At 35.4% G+C, this 17,678-nt stretch overlaps 1 protein-coding gene across 3 annotated transcripts in view; it reads right to left on the bottom strand.

Annotated features, from left to right (window-relative positions):
* The window catches only part of DIDO1 (death inducer-obliterator 1), an 88,255-nt gene that overhangs the window by 14,841 nt on the left and 55,736 nt on the right, over positions 1-17,678 (bottom strand). For all 3 annotated transcript variants that reach the window (XM_084646281.1, XM_084646282.1, XM_084646283.1), the window contains 9 exons: positions 11,844-12,309; positions 10,819-10,978; positions 9,961-10,077; positions 9,604-9,711; positions 8,801-8,936; positions 7,513-8,050; positions 6,449-6,602; positions 3,572-3,661; positions 1,862-2,057 (listed from right to left, as the gene is read on the bottom strand). In XM_084646281.1, the coding sequence (XP_084502407.1) occupies positions 1,862-2,057; positions 3,572-3,661; positions 6,449-6,602; positions 7,513-8,050; positions 8,801-8,936; positions 9,604-9,711; positions 9,961-10,077; positions 10,819-10,978; positions 11,844-12,309 (1,965 nt within the window). The remainder of the gene's footprint in view (positions 1-1,861; positions 2,058-3,571; positions 3,662-6,448; positions 6,603-7,512; positions 8,051-8,800; positions 8,937-9,603; positions 9,712-9,960; positions 10,078-10,818; positions 10,979-11,843; positions 12,310-17,678) is intronic.

Here is a 17,678-nt window from a genome sequence, read left to right as displayed (position 1 = left end):
TTTATCCACATTTGCCAGATTCTCAAGAGCAGGGACAACTAACTAAAATTAACTGAAAAAGGAAACTTACAAAGCTAGACAAAAATCAAAAGTCAAACAAAGCAGGTACTAGGCGTAGATTATTTAAGTGCTCCCCTAAGATATGTTTAAATGCACTACAAAAGACTGTGAGCTCCTTCGGGCTGACTGATGGGCCAGTCCTATTCCTCTTGTTCATCATGGTCCCCAGTGGAAGTGTAGGAATTTTTTTTGTGCTAAGAAGAATGGTCAAATGGTTAGGTTGACAGCCTGGGACTCCAGAGATCCAGATTCAGTTCCCTGATTCAGAGATTTTGTGTGTGACCTTGGGCACATGACTTGGTGCCTCTGTTACTCAGTTCCCCAACTGTAAAATAGGGACAACAGTGCTTCCCCTACCTCACAGAGGCCTAGTGAGGATAAATACATTAAACGTTGTGAGGTGTTCAAATACTACAATAATGGGGACCACATAAGTACCTGATAGGTAGGAACAGACAGTGCCCCTTCAGCTGCAGTCCAAGAATGGGGACCAGCAGTATGTCCCCTTCATGGATGGTTACACAGCTAGCACTTCTTCCCCACTCTCTTAAGGCTGGGAATCTTCAGAACAGGCTTAAGATGGTGTGGGAGAGACAGGAAGGGAGTGACACCAAAAATTTTTTTTTTTTTTTTACACTTGGCACAAACAGCTCGCCCAAATATGAAATACTACATTATTTGTGTTTAATGAGGTTTGTTTGAGAACATTTTATTGTTTAGTTGGGTCCTAATCCTATGAGCATATGGAAGTTGAGGACATTCAGCTTTTCAAGAAAGGAGCTCAGCACACTGCAGGATCTGGTCTTGGATGCTCATTCTTTAAAGCATTTTTTAAAAACACCAGAACAACTGAGTGTTGCCTGGAACTCAACTCACACTCTTTTAGCCTCTTGATCTGCTACCTTGTGTCAAAAACAAATTTTTGTTTAGAGACTGAATTTATGCTCCTCCTTCATCCTCAGTTTTAGAAGACATCAAATTCAAGTCAGTACAAAAAGCGCTATCGGAAGGATGAATTCACACACCCCTCATTCTTACTTCTTCACTCAGTCATCAGGCCTACCACACAGGCAGAGGAGCAAACTGAAGCTGAACTTTACTCTCCCCTCCTCCCCCATTTTATTTTATAAAATGGAATGAAAGAAAATGTATATGAGAATGATCAGGATTGTGATAATGTAATCTTCCTACACCCAATTATAACTATCCATTGTGCAGCTAAACTACATTCCTATGGAGTGGGAAAATGGCTTTTTTTTTTAAACCAAGCTAGTCTTCAACATTTTGTGATTTAGCTGGAGTTTCCTATACCCATTAGAACACAAGCACGCAGGAAAAAAGTCATAGTTAGAGTGAGATGATGATGCTGTGAAGTTGTAGCAAACGTTACCTTTCATCTGAGTAGATATCTTGATTCCTGTGCTTTCCAAAGTTGGAATTTCCTGCTGGCTTTGTGCTGATGTGTTGGCAGTGGTGTTTTTATAGAATGATTGATCTATATACCAAGTTTTATGGATAAATTCATGCTCATAATAATGGGTCAGCCAACCCTACTGCAGAAAGGACTGTATTGATTACAAGTTATTTAATCTTTGGGGCAAAGAGTTTACTTATTGCTACTCCCAAATTACAGGTTTCATTTTTACAACTATTTTTACATAATGAACTATTTTTCCATTGGAACTTACTTGAGGGCATGTATTGCACCTAAAATCAGTAATATCATTTGTCTTGGTTAGAATGTTTGAAATTATGATTTAATTTTGGGTACCATTTAGCCCCCCACAAAGTATGTGCTTACCTGGTCCCTCAAAGGGCAAGAGTTTGGATGGAATTGGGTCCTTAGCACTCAGCGGGATCAGGTAGAGGTCCTTGACGTGTCTGTTGTTATTAGCTACAACACCAAAACGACCACGACTGCTAAAATAGGAGTAGAGAGAAATATAGGCAACTTCCTCTTCTTCTGTTGCAGGGTGGAAACGAATCAAGCACAGTTCCTACAATACAAAAGTACAAGGGGAAATTGTTGATCTGGTGCTAAACTGGCAAATGAAGTGCTAAATGGGATGTTACCACATTGGAAAGTACTTCACTTTTCATTTAAAAAACCCAATATTCTATAAATTGTGGCAATAATCAACACCAATTGTTTACATTAGGGCAATACTATAATTGAAAGGAATATCACTGTGCCTAAAACTATTATTTTAAATTAAAAATAGAATTAGTTTTAAGCCCTACACAATTTTGAAAACAAACATTAGTTGTGTATCTTGCATCTAAATATTGCCTCTTAACAAATTAGTAGTCTGAGCATTCCAGCAATACTGAAGAAGGGAATACTCTTACTGTGATGCATCATGACAGATATTAATATTATAATGCATGGATTTTCCATTTCCATCAGTGTTTTTAATAGTAAAGCCTCTTGCCTACATTACATAATCACTTTGTCCCCTTTTAAAATTGTATATAAATATTTAACACTAAAGAATTAAATTCTCTTGGTTCACTTGGTACACTCATTTACTCACAAAAGAGCAGTAAGGCATTTGAGCCATTCAACATTGTAGAGGATCAAAATGGTTAATATGCTCAAAATACACAAATTTACATTTTTCTTCAGTAAATCCAATTTAAAAATTTTAACTTTTAAATGTTTTCACTGGATTCCTGGGCATCATCTCAGATAATATTGGAGGTTTAGCAATTAAAACTATACCAGAATTGTCAATAAAGACAAGTGCAAAGTACTACATTTAGGAAGGAAAAATCAAATATGCAATGGGGAACAACAGACTAGGTGGTAGTAGTGCTGAAAAAGGATCTGGGAATATAGTGGATTACAAATTGAATAGGAGTCAACAATGTAATGCAGTTGCGAAAACGGCCACTATAATTATGGCATGTATTAACAGGACTTGTCGTAAGCACGTCATGGGAGGTAACTGTCCTGCTCTAGTCAGCACTGCTGAGGCCTCAGCTGGAGTACTGTGCTGAATTCTGGACACCACTCTTTAGGAAAGATGTGGACAAATTGGAGAGACTTCAGAGAAAAGCAACAAAAATGATAAAAGGTTTAGAACCTCTGACCTATGGGGAAAGCTTAAAAAACATGGGCATGGGGGGGGGCCTGATAACGGTCTTCAAATATGTTACTGGTTGTTATAAAGAGGATGATGATCAACTCTCCATGTCCACGTAAGAAGTAATGGGCTTAATCTGCAGCATGGGAGATTTAGGTTAGATATTAGAAAAAACTTTATAAGGGTAGTTAAGCACTAGAATAGGCTTCCAAGAGAGGTTGTAGAATCCCCATCACTGGAGGTTTTTACAAACAGAGTGGGCAAACACCTGTCAAGTATGGTCTACATCAATTTGGTTCTGCCTCAGTACAGGGGGATGGACTTGATAACTTCTTAAGGTCTCTTCCAGACCTACATTTCTAGGATTACGTTTTATAAGATTAGTTTTCTTCTTCACTGCTATACAGAGGATTTTAAGTGAGTACCTTAGAAAGGGAAGATTTGAGTTTGCCAACATAATCCCAGACTGTCTTCGGTGAGATCCTCCCACCAATATGAATTGTATCTGGTAAATCCTAAACAAGAAGTATTACACGGTAATATGAGAAAGCATCATAAACACACAATATGTTGTTAAAAAGCAATGCAGATTTCCCTATCCCAATAGCCTATTGGAGGCTACACTCCAGGAAGAGGAGGCTATAACATTATTATATTTATTTCTTAACTGCAAGGTGAGTGTAGTTATTGAACATTACTGGGAGGGTGACAGTATATTACAAGGAAAAAGGCAGTCCAGAATGACTGTGAAAGTTGAAGGACTTCCACATGCACCATTAGCTAAATCTGCTCATTTGCTTTGCTTCGGGCAGGTAAGCACCAATTTTTATACACAAGTGAATTTTTTAACACCCTAATTCCCAGTATAGCAGTATAAATTATTTTCCTTACTTGCAATTTAACAGAATGTTATGCCCCATGAATACGAGCCATGTGTGTTTAGTTAGGTTCTCTCAGTCAGAATGCTACAGGAAATTTTAGCAGTACAAATACTGTAAGTGATTACCACTATGGCTCCCATATTACAACTAAAAATAATAAAGTCATGACCTAAAACACACATTTATATTCATATATAAAATATAATATAAATACCCTCATAAAATGTGCTTTAAAAAGGGAGAAAGTTTCCAAACTGTTTTTATATTAACAAATGTACACTTTTTTGTAACATCAGGTCACTCAAATCTGCATACTCCCAGAAATAAAATATCCCTCCACCATTTGTTTTTAATCAATATAAAATAATAAAAAGTGCAATATCCCACTTCTCAGAGGCCCATATAAATTGCCAAAGAGGATCAGACCAGTGGTCCATCTAATCTAACACCAGAAGATCATACTTCTCAAACCTGGCCTGAAAAATATTTTTTCTTAAATTATGTCTCTAAGAAAGTTTTAAGCAGAGTCCATTTTTTAAACTGCTGCTTTTTTCTTTCCAAGAGTGTCTTAAGACAGTCACAGATACCCAATTCAGGTACTGAAGCCAAAACAAGGCCATTTTTAGCTCTTAGAGGACCCTAAGGATTCTGAAGCCTTTTAATAACTAAGTAATTCTTAAGGTTTTTAAAATGGGCTTCTTGTTTTAGAACTACAGAACTTGTTCCAAAAAGAATTACCATAAAAAAATGTTATATTTTTTTTTAAATGTGAAGTCTCTATTTTGAGTGGAACAACAGTTTGTCTGAACATATGCACACATTGCCATATACTTAGGGTTTCGGATTTGAGGTATTTGGTGATGATAACCAATAAAATCCATCCAATGCAAAAGAGAACAAATTTATACATAAATAAAAAAATGAAAGTAGTGTTTATCGAATAAACACCAGAAAAACACTGGATAGGATTCCTGAGTACTAAGGGCTTGTCTACTCAAAGCAGTGATGTGAACTATGGGGGGATTATTTTTAAAGTGCACTGTGTTGCACATTAAGTGGTCTATGTAGACCTTGTGGGTGCGCACTATCGTTTCCCTGGTGCACTTTAAAATAGTGCTATTTGAAACAGTACTACCTTACAATACACTAGGAAACATTCCAAAGTATATGTTATTGTAATGAGTAATTTATATATTCATTACTCAATACCGTGTATCCAACAGACAACATGGAAAAACCCTGATTTTGGACAGATACATAAAACTAAAGAATTGTTAAAAATAACTCCCCAAAATGACATCTCTAAACCCTGAAAAACAGAAGCCCTACATATATTATATATTTAAAAGTCTGACTGCCAAGAGTCAGAAAGATAAAAAACAACACTGAAAGCTGGACTTACTGGATCTACAACAGAAATTTTCCAACTTTAATGGGAGCCACATAGACAGCTGAGACTTAATCCAATGTTCACTGAAGTCAGTGAGTGTCTTTCTGTTGACTTCAGTGAGCACTGGATCCAGTCCCAGTGGCCTGATTTCTAGGTGCAGGGTGGGATTTTCAAAAGTTTCCAAAATTGGCCTAACTCTGTTCCCAAGGAATTCAATAGTAAAACTCCCACTGACTTCAGTGGGAGCAGAGTTAGGCCAATGCCAAGTGTTTTTGAAAATCCTACCCATATGGTTTGATATTACAGGTGCAAAGGAAAGCAGGTTTAAGACATCAGTCTTAACTTTACAGTTTTTGTTGTCCCCTAGAAAGGGGAGATTATAATGCGGGGAAAAAAACTGGTTTCTTAACAGAAAACAGCTAGTTTTTGTTCAGTGCAGTACACGAAAATATTTTTAAAAGGTAAAAGATGCATTGCTTCACATTATAATTGCTATTCTAAAAGTATTATGTAAGTATTTTGTTTATGTATTCAAATATAAAGCTATTTTTATACCTGCTACCAGTATTTAAAAAGCTCAGAAATGGTTTTGCACAAAGTGCCCATAGTGCCAATATTCTAATGTTAAGTTCAGTATTAGAGCGAGGTGAATAATTTAAAAGTAAATTGTTGAATAAACTGTTCAAAAATATTGCTTAATAATTTTGACAATTTTTGCAAATATTATTTGACCATCTGTAGTCAGTATCAGAACTGTCTGCTTGTTTTATACCAAATAGATACCCACCATATGCTCAGCAGTGACAGTTGTGTTGTAAAATATCAACTACTTTATTCATGGTTAAAATGCTTCCTACCTCCAAAACTTTCACACTGGCATACTGAGCCAACAGATAGTTTTTCCTTTTAGTAAAGTGATGCCATTTAGTGTTGTTATAATTTCAGTGTAGCAATATTTAACAAGTGACCTGAACCTTCGTAACAAGCGAAAAATATAGATATATTCTATACATACAAACATCTGTTCTAACCTCACTAAGATATTCAAAACACCCAGAGACAGGATATGCTTTAGTGACAAACTTGGCCACACTTTGCATGTTAATAAATCCTTTCCAAATGGTACTGAGACGAGAGAGAAAGAGGGAAGTATCTCCATCCTGAGGGGATCGTGACTCTGTGATGCTGCAAAACAAAATCGGGGGAGAGAAAAAGGTTAGAAATGACACTTTCCCTTCTTTCTTCTGCCTCCCCCCACTCCTCAAATATTTAGGCATTTTAAACAAGTGAATAGATATTCTGAGAAAATTTAAACATCTAATTGCTACTCAGAATCCAAATAAGTGACAAATTGACCATATTATAAATTATCTAAATTATGCTTGGAAATTAACTGAATCCTGGTGAAAGAATGCAAGGAGCTACTGAAAATAAAAGCATATATGCAGAGACAGGGAATGAAGGGTACTGTGAGAGACATATTTTGTAGAGTCAGGCTAGCAATGTGATTATATTATCTCAGACTCTATAGTAAATTTAAGCATCTTCCACTAAGTGAGTGAATGATACTGTATGTATGAAAACATCCTCATGGTAAAGAACTAAATATGACTATAAATTATAACTGACTTTGAAAAAAACAAAAACAAAAAAATTTCATCCAAATTATAGTTTGTTTTCCCTGTTATGCATATTGAATGTAAGTGACCCTTGTCCTTTTACTAAATGGATCAATTAGTGAGACAATTTCCAACCACCCCCAAAATGAAGTCTAAGAACGTTTTAATTTTAGGATGAAATTCTGCTCTTAGCTATACCAATGTAAATTTGGAGTAATTCCACTGGTTTTCTCTATTTATACTAAAGTTTATATACCCATTATCTCACATTCATAACACCCTTTACTTTTAATGTAGGCAGAGTATGACATTTGGAGAGGAAAAATGAGGGGATGATAAATCAAAAGATTTTCTGCGTGAGGACATATTTTAAAATCTGAACTGCCTTTCTTCTTAATATAGAAAAAATCATATTATTGGTAGAAAATAGTAATGTCAAAGGCTCAGGAGATTGGTTTACTATAAAATGTACGCACTTGATATTTGGTGACGGTGGAACTGTCAAATATCTTGGATCTGGTGAGGATGATGGTTTTGTTAATATTGATTTAGGAGCTGTTAAAACAGGTTTTGATGTTTCCTGTCTGGATTCCACCATGGAAACTTTGTCAGGTGCAGGGCTGGAATGCAATGCTGAGGTCACAGTACCAGATGAACTGCTCATTGCCGTTCTGGGGTCCCTGCCAGATACAGTTACTGTTGTGACAACTCCTGCAATGCAAGAGGTAGGATAAATGGAGACCTCTTCAGGCAAAGTAGATTCTGCATTATGCCCCTGTGCTGTAGGAAAGTATGTTGTTTCCAAGACTGACTGAGAGACTGTTTCTGTTACAGAGCCAAGAGTTTCTGTTGCGTTTTCAGATACTGCCTCTGTTTCAGGTGCTGCAGTTGGTGTAGAACTTTCATATTTTGGCTTTACTTCTGGCTTTGATTGCGTCTCCATCTTTTTAGCAGAAGTCGTAGACAATTTTGATTTCTTTGGTGCCGGTTCATCATCAGATGCTGAAATCTGACCTTTAAATTAGACAAACAAAAGTTTTATTTATTGTTACTCATATAATAAATCACGCTGGAAAAAAAAACCAAATAATTTATATAACATCTGCAGTGGAGCATTCTTCTCTCTCTCAAAACAGAAAATAAAGTTTTCTACCTATACTAAATAAGCAACTAAATAGAGCTAAGGTGGTCTAAATAAAAAAAGATAATTATATCAATTAACTCTATACAACTACAAAAAGGACCAGTTTATTCAATTAACAAGTACTATCAAACGACATGGGCTTTGTCCTAGACTACCGAAGTCAATAGACATCTTCCCACTGACTTCAGTGAATGTTGGACTGGCCCTTTATACATAAGATTTCTTATGTGCAACACTAATTTGACAAAAAGAAAAGAAGTACTTGTGGCACCTTAGAGACTAACAAATTTATTTGAGCATAAGCTTTCGTGAGCTACAGCTCACTTCATTGGATGCATTCAGTGGAAAATACAGTGGGGAGATTTATATACACAGAGAAAATACAGTGGGGAGATTTATATTCACAGAGAACATGTGTTCTCTCCCCACTGTATTTTCCACTCATGCATCCGATGAAGTGAGCTGTAGCTCACGAAAGCTTATGCTCAAATAAATTTGTTAGTCTCTAAGGTGCCACAAGTACTCCTTTTCTTTTTGCGGATACAGACTAACATGGCTGCTAACAGTCTCTCAGTCTGAAACTAATTTGACATTATCTCTAAACTGAACATTATGTATACCTGTACAGATTTTGCAGTTCAGGTCAAAAAGATGGGCTCGATGCTGACTTGTTGTGTCCTTTAACATACTACTGAAAATATCCAGAAGGGGAGCACTACTTTTCTCTGGTGCATCTCGGGTTGATTCTTGCTGCTCCTAAAAATGAACAAATGCAAAAACAAATATTACTGGTTGTTCATTAATTTCAAATATATCAAAGCCTTTGGAATCCATAATTTGAATTTTAGTTGTTTTAACAACAAAAACCTTAAAAAGTCATTTGATCTCATTAGCACCTTTGCAAAGGCATGGCATTTTGAAAACATTTTTCATACATGATCACTTTACCTGTGTTTCTTTTTTCCCCCTCCGTCTTTAGTAAGGACATATCACAGGAAATCAAGAGCTCTCTTTTTTAAGAGTTATTCTGCTCTCATTCCCCATCTGATATCAAAAATATGTCCTATCAAATCAGAAGTTTTCCCAGCAACCAAACTGTGATATTATCCATTGTGTTTTCATTTGGAAAGTTTGCAGAAAGCATAGATTAACCCTTCAAAAACAAAGATCACTTCTAAAAATTACTCTCTTTTTAAAATGAGCATCAAAAGGTAAATATATAGTGTCTGATTTTAAAGAACGTCTGCAGTAGTATGCCCATCATTAAGCTTGGTGCACTCCTAAAATTAAAACGCAAATCCTTGTAAAACACAAATGGTTATTTTACATATTTAGAAACTTTCATTTTTTGGTGAATGGTATGCAGAACTAGTTGACATATTTTCCTCAGTGGTTCAGCACTTAAACAACTGTTTATACCTACATCTGAGTCAGACACTGGTGGAGAATCTTCCATATTTACATCTGGTATATTTTCCTGTTTTATGGCTGACTTCTTGCTTTCATGAGATTTACTTCTTGACTCTGTTATCTAAGAAAAGCATAAAATTATATTCTAACATCAAAAAGCCACATATGTACTTGTATCACTACTTTATACCCTATTACCTATTCTTTCAGTAACCACTGATGGCTACAAAATGTATTGGTCTGCCAAAATTCTCACCCTCAGCAAATCTTAAACTTTTGTGCATGTGACTCTAGAAAGTAGTTTAACAACATCACAAACCCATCAATAATTCCTATGTGAATACATGGTAAACAGAATTACATTACTTACTGATTTGATTGGTTTCTCTTTCCACACAGACAGCTCTTTGGAGAGAAGTTCTTCTGGCTTCATTCTCACTAGCTTTGACAAAGAAATCTCTTCACGAAGAACACGATGGAAAAGTCCCTGAAACAAAAACCTACTTTACTGACATGTTGAAGAATACTAATAGAGTTAGATAACTAGTAAAGGAGATTCTTGCAGAAGAATGAAGTTTATTCCTTAATTTATGAACTCCCTATTAAAAGATACTAACTAGGTATAAGCAAAATTGAAAAGGCTTAGTACGATCAGATACTAAGGATGAATGGGCATCCAGATGAACAATTTTCTGATCACTAAAAGTAATCCTCCAGTGTAAGGTGAACTGCATTTCCACTACCACTGCCCATGCTAGACCTGTTCTGAGAATAAAAAGGACCTCAGCTTACTCTGCTCTCAACTCTACATTTTCACAAGCATTCAATTCGTGTTTTAAAAAAATCATCACTCTGGTCATCTCCAGTGAATTTGTGGATCCACTCTGGCTGAAGTCATCCAACGTGTCACACAATGCCAGAAAGGTAGAGAGAGTTGGAATTTCTTGCCACCTTTGCCCAGTATATCATTATAAGCAGTATTGTATTCTGAATCAAAGTAACCAAGCTTTCTAGGAATTAATGAGCCACACACAAAGACATTTTGGATAACTGTATGATAAAATCACTTCTTTTCAGTCAAGATGTGAATAATTTTGGAATAACTTCGGGTAAGTTCTACAGCCTCAAAATTTAGAGCTAGTAGAGTTTTGGAGATGGAAATTAAAACTGTTAGTATCAAAGAGGTTTCATATATTTTAGCATATACCCAGTGTTTAAGAACACAAACCTGATTTTTTGGGTCCTTAAGATTGAACATGATACTGCGATATTTACTCTTATATCGGTTGTCTGTAACTTGAAACAAGTTAAACATTTCCTTTTCAATATTCAGTGCTATCTTGCCCACTTCACTCTCTGTCATGACCAGATCGTCACTATCATTGACTCTGTACAAAATAAAATAAATAAATTATTATACTTCCTCTAAAAACAGCATTGATATTAAATAAGTTTGGCAATTTTAATTGTGAGTAACATCTCAAAAAAAAAAATTGTGAATTCAGTGAGGCTACTCATGCATGAAGTTAATCACATACTTAAATGTTTGCTGGTTCAAGGCCTTAGAGGCAATATTCTCCACACAAGTTATTTTTGTTTTCACTTTTGAAGGGAACTACAATTAGTTTCCCTACCACTAATTAGGAAAAGTTAAGATGACATTGTACTTGTTTGTGTAACCTGCTCTGATTTTGTTTTGTTTTTTACTTTAAAATTAATTAGCAATCGTTTGAAATTATGTGGTGCTTTAGTGTTTGTCAATAACTGATTTATTTTTAAATGGTGTGATTACTACTATGGCACAGAACATTTTTTTCTTGGAGGGGGATAGGGGAAGGGGTAAACCTATCCGTCACGCACTTCTATCCTTTGGCAACAGGAAAGTATATTAACCATACTGTATTCTGTATATTTTCTTTAGATTTTAACTTAGTAACAACTGCATTATAAAAGTTTCTATGTTGTGATTTAAGACTTCATATTAAAATTGCCATCATAATACTTCAGGTTTTTTTCCCTGCCCTTTAAGAACATTAACATTCAACTCTGATTCTGTGCATTTGGAATTTTTACCTCTGAATGTGAGATATTACCAAACTTTCTTTACTTCACTTTAATGTTAAGCTTATGTCAACTGTTTCACTTGAAGAATGAAGTCACTGCCTCCTTATCACTGTTAAAGAGCAGTGCAGTCTAAACATTTATTTCAAAGTTTGTTAATGCCTTTACAAAGTAAGTGTGTTGAATTCCCACCTTTTCCATAAAATTTCTTTGAGGGATCGTCGTATATTTTGTCGAATTTGAGAGTTGGGTTGTGATTGAGTGGGGTTAGCTGCTCCTTTTGCTTGTGTGATTGTAGACGTAGCTGAAGTGGAAGACATTGCTGTTTTTCTAAGCCCTCCAGGTAAACTGGAAGACACAACTGATTTTTTGGAAACTGATGGTGAACCGTGAGAAAGAGGTGACTGTTTTGAAGAGGAAACATTGCCTGATGAAAGCCAAGATTTCTTAGGAATTACACCTTTGAAGCTCGCAGCAGAATATTTAGTTGGGTGTTTAGTTAGGGAAGTGCTAGTAAATGATGCGGACTTCTTTGGACCAAGGTTTTTGGACATGGAAGACGTCTGTTTCTCAACTGTAGAAGCTGAAGCAACCCCTTTCTTTGACACTGTAGTAGGTTCTATTGGTTTATCCTCACTCTTCTTCTCTTCCTTCTGAGCTGTTAAAACAAACAGAAAAACAATAAAGATATGGCTATAAAATAATGGCTATGTACAGTAATACCTAACTATACCAAAGAAGCTTTACAAATATATAAAAAAAATTATATTACACTTAGTATCTTCATTCTGCAACAGATTTGATAATTGTATTATTACTTTTGACATTCATTTAGATGGGAGACATCCTCCTAGTAATGAAAACCAGCTATTCATTCAGAAAGAACAGTCTCCAGGAAACAATGCTTCCAGTCTAATTTTCAAACAGGCATCAACTTCAATTTGTCATACAACCTATTACAAGCTCACAATTTCTTTAACTTTCACTGGCTTTATTAAAATAGGAAAAAATGAGCATTGGTATATCTTAGCTTGGTTTGGAATAAATTGAGTATTTAAACACTGGACAGAATATATTCCACACAAAGAGGAGGCTTAATATGGAGATTGAGATTACTTCATTTCAGACAAACTCCTTTAAGATTCTCAAAGAAAAATTATAAGGATACATCACAATGTATACAAAATATTTAAAAAGCTATACCACCCTCAAAGAGTCCAGACATGGGTTTCATTAACAATCAGATATTAATATTCAACTTGCATGACAATGAAAAGACTTCACTGGTGTTTTCTGAACATTTAAATGTACCACATATTACTATTTGAATTAAATAATCAAGCTATAACAATTTACTTAACGCTTATTCCAGTACATATAGTTATTGTCTAGATTTTGTAAATTTGAAAGAACGAATTCACAGTGGCGAAATCATTTCCAAGAGCTTGACTGAATTCTACTAAACTAAACATTGTTTTAAAAAAATCAATTACTTTTCCTTTACACAAACATGATTTAAGGACTGAGTTGTGCACTGTTTGCTGCACTGAGCTTCCATACAGTCTCTCATTCTAATTGCTCCAGTTGAAAGTAAGTGAAATAATCTGACATCTCTAACAAGTTATTAGTAAGTTTTTCTAATTACCAACCTCTCCCTCTGCCACTGCAAAGCTGTAAGATATTAGACAGGCAACTTGATGTCAGGAAAAGGTATAAGATTATGCAAATGAAGGCCCCAATTCTCAACTGTGCTACAACTCCACTTGGGGACATAAGGTGGTGAGAAAGGTGCCCATGCTATAATTCCTGGACCTGATAGGGAAAGATTCTGCACAGCAGGATCAGTAAAATCAGCAAAAGCAGGTAGGGACAGTTTCACATTGGGGTATTACATACAGAAACATCATTTACAGATAACAATTCTAATAGCTACACCACCATCCTGGATCTTTTATGATATATTGAATAGTCCCTTATGTGAAGGACTGAGGATGTGGGAAATTACTCAGGAACAACTCCTGAAATGTCATTCTATTACTTCCTTCTGAAGGAATGCTGGGAAGACCAAGTTGTGGCTTTGTGCTTCCCCTCTCAGACTAGAAGTAGCTAGACTGGTTAATGTAGACCCTTCTAATGACACAGAACACTTTAAACAAGTAGGACTTCTAAATATAAGATTTAATCAAAGAAGTCAAGTTTACCATAGAGCATTTGGTACACTTCCTGGACCTCTCCCATAGAATGCCCTCAAGACAAGTTATCAGGAGACCCAACACATGTTTTGTTCTTCACCCTTCACACCCAACGCAATAGAATCAGAAAGCAGTGGCAAATTCAGACTCTTAGGATAAATGTTTCCATCTCTTTTGAAATGGACTCCAAGATGTGTAACCTCCTAGGTGAGATAGACTTTTGGACTTGTTTGACACTATGTTGAAAAAGTTCCATTATCTTTAGAGACACAGAGACAGGGCCACACTTTCTTTCGATGGTCTGTTATTACAAAACATCAGAACTCAGGGAACTGATGTTCTAATGAACCAGATGACACAATATTGTAGTTGGAAGTAGCTATTGGCACATGAATGTAAGCATCTTGAAGATCCACAGGCGCCAGATTAGTTACACTTGCTCAGTCAATAATCACATTCCAAGTGACTCCTTCCTGACTCTTGTGGGGCAAAATGTAACCATTTCCAGTCCAGGATGAAACAACTTCCTTTTGACATCTTGAGTGTGATCAAGTGGAATGAATGACTGAATTTCTTCACTGAGTGAACTAGAGTAATTTTTTGTCCTGAAAATGATTCACTGTAACTATTGCTGTCCCATCTTTCAGTGTACTAGGACAATATTAGCCAAAGTGAGGATGTACAGGAACTATGAAATAATAGTAATACGTAATGCTTATATAGACTGGGAGGTGAGGAAAAGGGCCCAACAGTCTAATGTGATGAGCCTTCATTGATGTTGCAATGTAATAAGCTTGCGCCTAACTCTCAAAATTTAGTTCCTTCATTGGTAAAGATTATCTATCTTAGAGGTTTCCATAGTACCTTCTTTGTGGTACGTAAGCACTTCAATAGTACCGAAACATATCTCCAGCCTAGAAACTAGACAGAGAAGGGTTTCCTACCATTTCAGTTTGGCCAAAACAGGTTCATCAGAATTACTGGAAGCAGAAAGCCCAGATACTTTATTCAACGGTCAGGAGTGTTGGGAACAGGAGAGGCAAATATACCCAAGAGCCATGTATTGATGTAGCTGCAGAAACTAACAATTTCAGCCCTTCTTTCTTCGTTTATTGAACTTCCTGCTCATTTTGAGTACATATCTTTTCTTATTTCTTTCAGTAAAAAGGGACAGAAGCATGTTTTTTTGGTCAGTACAAAGTAAGGCAGAGCACATCTGGGATTTGAAAACAAACTGGGTGAAACCTTGAGTCCTCCTCAGTGCCAAGACTTTTGGGAAATCTGAGCAGTGTTACTATATTACTCATGTGATAACAGTGAATGACTCAGCACTTCCTAACTAGTATATTAGAGTTGTAGAAATAAAATAAAAGACTATTCTGGAGAGAGGTTTGTTTGTATTTGTTATATTTGTAAGTGTTGTGTAGAATATTTAAAAAAAAGGAAGAAGTCATATTTACCAACAGGAGTCTTTTGTATGCAGTTATAAATGGTTCATATTTAGCAACTTTATGCAGGTCTCCCAACGTCGCACTGATTTGTGTAAGGATTTTCAGAATACATATGAAATTCAGTTATGTGTGTCAGCCCAAAAGCATTTTACCCAACAGAAAATTATGGAAGATTTTATATACTTCTATATCTCAAATATGATTTTTGATCCTGTTGTAGCTTAATATATACTCGTGACCTCATGAATATAAAACATACACAAATACTTTTGCCACCATCATCCTCCCAACCCCCTCTAGTACCATTAGCTTATCATGCTTTGCTTTATGTCTAACTTAGATTGTAAACTTCTTCAGGTAGGGATAAGTGATCTGGCTAAACAGTGTGATATGCAAATTATCCAGCTTTATAAAACAAATGAAACAATTCTGACATATGAATGCTGAAGGGATTAATTTTATAGAAATGCCCTACATATTCAAGGTAAAAATGCACGTAATCCTAACTCAAAGCAGGAAGTTGAACTCAAAATCTTCAACTGCAGTTTTTCTAGGATCCGAGGGGAAAACCTGGAGGAAAGCATCATTCTGTAGTATAACTAGAGTTATCTTCCCCCTTTAAAATATTTTATATTGCAGTTGATCCTATTTTTACACTTCATTTAAAAAATGAACAATCTAAAACCTGATCGTATCAGAAAAATGGCAATTTTATGGGAAATTACGTATTTATTAATAAGACATTACATTTAAAGAAAAATGGCCTCTATCTGCACAGAAATGAAATCCTACAAATCTCAGCCCAAGCAGAGATTAAGTAACTACAGCAATTAGCTCAAAATGGTGAGAAATCTTCTAGTTGTAAAAGAAAGCAATTAAAATAAAGGGCAAAATCCCCCACTGCATCAGTTCAAGCATTCGGACATTATTGAAAGCTTAAGAAGTGTTAAAATTTTTGTCTTCTACTTATAAAGACAGGCGTGGTTAGCTGTTTTTCTAGATTTTGCCCTTTCTGTGGTTCACCTTTTTTTTTTTTTTAAATCTGTTTTTGCTGAGGAAGATACTGCCTCCACAGAACAATGGAGATAACACATTTTTAAGTATTGATGATATTCTAGAACCATCCATATTTCCCTTAAGAAGTGCCTTTTTGACCTAGTTGTTATAACATTCACAACAATTAAGCAAAGCAGCTGCTTTGAAAATGTTAGTCTTTTGCCCAACAGACATTTTAAATTATGTAATAGTGCTTGACAAATGAAGTGAGATGTGATAAGCCTCAACGTGCACCATAAGGTAGGCTCATACATTCCTATTTTGGTCCAAATACCTAGTGGTCGTAGTATAGTAATTCCATTGAAATATCTGAGCAGACTCAAAACTGAATAAAATCCTATTATAATCGACATCCACAAAAGCATAGCTATTTAATCATCCCATATAAAACTCTATGTTGACTAGAATTTTCAGGGGGGTCTGAAAGCAATATGTGATATTATTGTGTGTATGTATGTACTGCAAATATTTTGCCACAACCGCTATTAAAGAACTGATTGAGAAATCTGAGCTTCCCTGGCTTTTGTGTATCAAAGTCAGGTATTTAAACACACACACTCCCCCATAAAATATTGTCAACCTATACATCAAACTCAGGGTTCATAAATAGTAAATGTTTCCTAGCTTTCATGGAAGAATTTTAAATGAAACGTTTTAATCGTTTTTTTCAAAGTAAATATTTCAAACACTAATCTCTGGAAGCTTAGAAGTGTTTTCCCCTTCCCTACTATGAAAACTTTACAAGTCTGATATCAAGAATCATGATTTTGATATAAAAATCATGATCTGGTGTAAAGCTGCAATGACTTTGTATTTCTCCCATTTAAGTGACAGCTGCTTTGTTTGGGAAGAATTTCGTATCTGATAGTAACAAAGGATTTTTTTTCTGCTGGTGCTGGAGGAATTTAACACTGAATGGTAGATAATCAAACTGTAAAGAGTTACACAGCAATAATTATGACAGTTCATTCAACAGAAAAAAAATGTACCTTATTGCAAATTTTCCATCGAGTACTGTCATTTGGCTCAAAAATATTTATGCAAATTTAGGAGTGATCGTATGCATACATAAGATGTATACGCAAATTTAGCAGTATTCATTTGTTGGTTACTCTTATAGCTAAAAAATATTCATGTGTTATAAATGTATAAATGTACCATGATGTGTTATAAATGTACCAGGTTCAAAATGAGCCAAACTGAATTAAGGAGTCAGTTTTAAGTTATAATAAGTGAAGTCAGTGATGGTTTATCATATTTTAAGTAAGTATGCTGTCAAATTCTTTTTAAAATACACTTCATACTAAAGTTAAAAATTATTCTCTGAA

Source organism: Lepidochelys olivacea (genome assembly GCF_965140295.1).
Source record: "Lepidochelys olivacea isolate rLepOli2 genome assembly, chromosome: 13".
Taxonomy (NCBI): domain Eukaryota; kingdom Metazoa; phylum Chordata; order Testudines; family Cheloniidae; genus Lepidochelys; species Lepidochelys olivacea.
Note: the sequence above shows the minus strand (reverse complement) of the source record. Positions and strands in the feature narration are given on the sequence as shown.